The 4948-nt window shown below is 44.1% G+C and overlaps 1 protein-coding gene across 1 annotated transcript; it reads left to right on the plus strand.

Annotated features, from left to right (window-relative positions):
* Positions 1 to 567: 567 nt before the first annotated feature.
* Positions 568 to 4352, plus strand: LOC147425260 (transcription factor MYBS3-like). Its single transcript, XM_086500137.1, has 3 exons — positions 568 to 1138; positions 2823 to 3031; positions 3286 to 4352. The coding sequence occupies exons 1-3, from the start codon at positions 802 to 804 to the stop codon at positions 3973 to 3975; spliced, it is 1236 nt and encodes a 411-aa protein (XP_086356263.1). The 5' UTR covers positions 568 to 801; the 3' UTR covers positions 3976 to 4352.
* The last annotated feature ends 596 nt before the right edge of the window (positions 4353 to 4948 follow it).

Here is a 4948-nt window from a genome sequence, read left to right on the forward strand (position 1 = left end):
ACTCTTCAGATTGTGATTCAAGACCCCATTTCTTTGTTGTGTTGTGTGTAGCACATTGATCTAAAAACACTGTGAACATTTGCCACATTCTGAACTTTGTTGTGTTGCAAGCGATGGACTTGGTACACCTTGTCAAATAGACGCTTCTTGTGTGTGTAGGGGGTAGATGAAGCACAACCCCATTCGAGAGGCGAATCTGCAAAACGATTACTACAAAAGGGGACTGCTTTTTCTCGTCAAATGGCCTTCTATCAACCGTCTCTATCGGCGGTTGTGCGAGGGCCGCAAATCACAAGGGGACACATAAGCAAGATTCCAAGCATATTCCGACTTCTCTCTCTATATGGGGAATGTATGCATTTCCTAATGTCCTTGAGTCCTTTAAAGGAGGCACGAGGTGAGAAGAGAACGTGCAAAATTTTGTTGATGGAGGATGGGAGCCCTAGGCCATAGATAAGTCACTTGTGACGTGGTTTTAAGACAAAAATGGTGAGGCCACTGGGTCAACGAAAGGCTCGAACCCCTCAATTCTTTACTATTAAAAGTACCCCTTTTATAAATTCTTGCGGATATTATCCATCTTTGTACAGCCCACATCTACGCACTTACGAAGCTTCTCCCGCCATCGCCAGATACCTCTACAGAGATGCCTCTCCCGCCATAGCCACACGCCCTCGTGTGGAAACCCTCGCCCCTCTTACCTTTCCCTGCCCATCTTGCTCCACCCGATCGGTGATCTCATACCTCGCCTTGCCCTAAATTTTTGAGCGCCTGTGTCTGCATCGTAAGTTTTTTTCTGCGATGTCCCGTCGGTGCTCTCACTGCGGCCACAACGGTCATAATTCGCGGACTTGTTTGGATATGAAAGGAGGTTTCAAACTCTTTGGTGTGCGCCTCGCTGCAGACTCGCTCCCCTCAGGGGCTGCTCCTTCAGCAGAGTCTTCATCTTCTTCATCCACTATCATGCGGAAGAGCTTCAGTATGGGGAACTTGTGTAATTATGGCTCCCCTGATGGTGCAGCATCCCCTCCTCTCTCTGCCTCTCCTGTTGAGCAGCCTGACTTGGGTGATGCTGTTGAGGGATATGCATCTGATGATCTCGTGCATGCCAGTAGCAATCCTCGTGAAAGGAAAAAAGGTACGCATGCATAAGTTGCTTTGTTTTGTCTGACGTATGCTTCATTTATGCATATGTATTGTTTTTTGCTTGGGGCAATTTGGGTCTTTGCAGAAATGAGTTACGCATTCGGGCAAATGTTAATCCAATTGATCAGAGGCATTTTTCTCGTAAATAGTTTTGTCGGTGAAAGTATGTGGGAAGGCAAAAGGGTTAGAAATTTGTTTGCAGTTGATTATTGCATGACAAATATATTTGGAGGACGTAACGAGAATGGAGATGTAATGTACAAGGTGTGCGAGTGTCTCATGTCTTGCCGCCTTATACATAATTGTGTAAAGAGTCAAGACTACCTGGAAAGGTAGTTTTGTTCTTGATTATAGTGTAGGTGTTTGGTATTGTAGGATAAAGTATACACTTAAGAATCTTATGGGTGCCCAGAAGTGTGGTAGTTAGGCGTCAGAATGACTGCAGGATGTGCAATATCTTGACTGATTATGTGTACAAAACTACAGGAGTTTGGAGTGTCTATGAGTTAGTGTAGGGATAATTTGTCTGGCAAAGGTATGAAACGGTACACTGATGCAGGAGCTTTATTGATACCCTACATAGCCTATGAATTTCTAAATTTGAAGATGTTGATGCTAGTGCAGTTAAGCTAGAGACTTCTTTTGAGAGACTTTATGCCCATGTTTGTTTTGCACTGTAAAACTGATTGTTTTCTTTGCATTGAATAGTCTTCTGCCTTTCCATAGGAAGGCTTTATTAGTGACGGACTGCATTTTGATATGGAAGCCATTCTTTATTCAAAATTTTTGCAATCACAGAGAATTATTGTAGGCTTGCACATACCTCTCTGGACCTTCACACTCTGAGCAAGATAAATGTATGGAAGGCTGGATCCTATGGTCAGACTTATCTAGAAGGCATGACCAACAACCATAAAGTGCAATGACAAAAAATCTTGAGAAGGCTGTACGATGAAAAATGGGCCAGGGGGCTCCCCCATAGGCTCTCTGAAGGTGCCATAGGAGGGTCCTCCAGCAGCTGTTTCGAGCCCATAACTAATTCAGCGCAAACTGGAAACCCTCTCGATATAGCAGCTTTTTTTTTTTTTTTGGGGGGGGGGGGGGGGGCTTCAACCACCAATAACATTACAGAATCGCCATTCTAACCGGTTGGAGCCGGTTTCTTCTGCACTGACGCAAGAAGCTACCAATAGCTACCAGTGGAGGAATAAGGGGCCCTTCAGCGGCAGAATCCTTTTACGGTCTATTGAATTGGTTTTTTTTTTGGGGGAGGGGGGGGGCTCTTACTTTACTATTTTATTAAAAGTTAGAAGCATCAAAATTTAGCTTTATTTCTCACATGTAAACATGTATAGATGTATATATGAGCTGGATCATAGCATGTCCAGGCTCTGCCTCATTTAACATAAATCCAAGAATCAGCTTTCAAACAGGTGTAATTGTGAAGAAATGTAAGATGAAGTATTGTATTTTTAGACTTCAGTTATCATGTGAACATGTGATTGGACTTGCTAGCTCGACGGTGTTTGTTTATTTTTCTGTAACTGCTCTCTCTCTCTCTCTCTCTCTCTCTCTCTCTCTCTCTCTCTCTCTCTCTCTCTCTCTCTCTCTCTCTCTCTCTCTCTCTCTCTACCTTTATTGTTATATCCTATATCTTCTTTAGTATGATTTGGCAGGAATACCTTGGACTGAAGAGGAGCATCGGTCGTTCTTGATCGGGCTTCAAAAGCTGGGCAAGGGTGATTGGCGTGGAATCTCTCGCAACTTTGTGAAAACCAGGACACCGACACAAGTGGCAAGCCATGCTCAGAAATATTTCTTGAGGCGGAACAATTTGACGAAAAGACGGCGAAGGTCTAGTTTATTTGACATTACTCCAGATACGGTATGTGTCTAAATCTAGCACTTGTTGCAATTGGTTTAGTGCACTTACACATCTGAAACCTTTGCCCAAAAGCATAATTTCCTGGAAAGGATGTTTATTTTAGAGGAGAGTAGTTCTAGAGGTTTTTCAAATAACCAGATGCAGCCTTGTGCATGGATGGCTATTTATCACTATTGTGAAGGCCTAATGACGTCGCGCATGGCGTCAATATGGACTTTTTTTAACTTTTGGCTACTTATGTTCGTACCCCACAGGTTTCTAGCTTACTTGGAGAAACTGTTCTAGAGGAGGAAGCTGGTTGTGCTGATGCTGATGTCTGTCCTGAGCTAAGTCTAGGTCAAAGTATTCCTTATGGTAATGGCCGCATGTTGGAGCCAGCGCTATTTTCTCAGCAGGTTTACCGAGTTGGTGGATTTTCTGGAGCCATCTCAAGGCCTTCCCTTACTTCTGCAACTATGAAGTCTATTCCAGAAACAAATGAAACTAGCGAAATGCCTCAGTGCAACGATCTAGAGGTAGATGAAAGGCATAGACAGGATAATGCAGGGCATGCTACTTCCGACATTGATGTAATGGAAGCTATCCCAGAAGTCAGCGATAACTTGGAGAGGTCTAATCGAGCATTTCCCCATTTTCCACCGATCGCCTTTTGGCCAGGACAAGGTCTTTATGGTGTCCCATATGCAGATGGTTGGGCAAGAGGAAACAATCTAGTGAAGCCAACTCCGATTATCCCCAGACCACCAGTGGAGATAGCAGAGTCGATGAGGTTAGGGGACCTGCAAATGAATGCGACTCGTCCAGTTATGGAGCCAACACCACTGTCATATAAGTTATTGGAGGAAGGGTCGCGTCAGTCAGCCTTTCACACTATGTCACAGCCAAATAGTAATCAGGAGATTGATGCGCAAGGAAGCGTGAGCAGCGCAATAAGTGTACCATAACCAGTCACTGATGATGGTTAACAGGGTTTGATCCATGAATGATGAGAGCCTCAGTCAGCTCCTACACTAGATGACAAGATGTATATACAGCTTATGGGGTCGTTACAGTGTGCATATCATTTAATCGCATTCTATTGCCCCCAATGTGGGTTCTTAGTCTAAAGTTTTAAAGGAGCACATACAGTTGTTTACTGTGGAATGGCTAGGGAGGTATTTTTTCTTTCAAAATCAACTGCTTTGTAGGATGGTGGTTTGAAGCAATGCAGTTGTCCTCTACGCAATTATCATACTGATTCATTGAAATAGCCCATACTTCTGGTTGTATATGCAAGCTCTGTTAGAATGTGCTAGAAGTCATTATCTGGTAATTTGTCCTTCTTTGGTCTGGAAATCTCTTGGGGCTAATAATGGTCTGTGAGCGTTCTTGTTGTCTTCATGTACTCGCTGTTCTTTTGTATTTGGCAGCCTCTTTTAGTTATGGTCACTTCTCTATTTCTGGATAACAGAATGTAGCAGGGGAGGTGCAGGAATTTCAACTGGAAGGAGGGAGCAACTGTCTTGACATGAATTGCATGCAGGTCTGCTTGTCTCAAACTTCAAACATCTTAGACATGCGGCAGAAGATAGAGAGGGGTTTCTCTCTGGTAGGCTTCATCTTGAGGTAGGCTAGCTGGTACTAACAGTCTGGTTTACAGCACGCCCGTGCCGGAGACTAGTTTCCTGCTGGCTGGATTGGAGTAAGCAAGGCAATGTTGTCGTGGGAGCCTCGGCCCTTGAATGGTTTTTGTCAAGCATGCCCAACACATGACATGTCATATTGGGCACGCACGATGCCGAGGAAGTACTATGAAAAAGGACCCCTCTTTGAGGAATGCATGAGTAGACTGGATCAACGTGTCTGATGGGTTGTGCAACATTGTGGGACTCTTTCAAAGCCTTGTCTTCAGTAGATCTTGGGAAGATTTTGATAGGG

The sequence above is a fragment of the Adiantum capillus-veneris genome, chromosome 25 (genome assembly GCF_014529385.1).
Source record: "Adiantum capillus-veneris isolate H3 chromosome 25, ASM1452938v2, whole genome shotgun sequence".
Taxonomy (NCBI): domain Eukaryota; kingdom Viridiplantae; phylum Streptophyta; class Polypodiopsida; order Polypodiales; family Pteridaceae; genus Adiantum; species Adiantum capillus-veneris.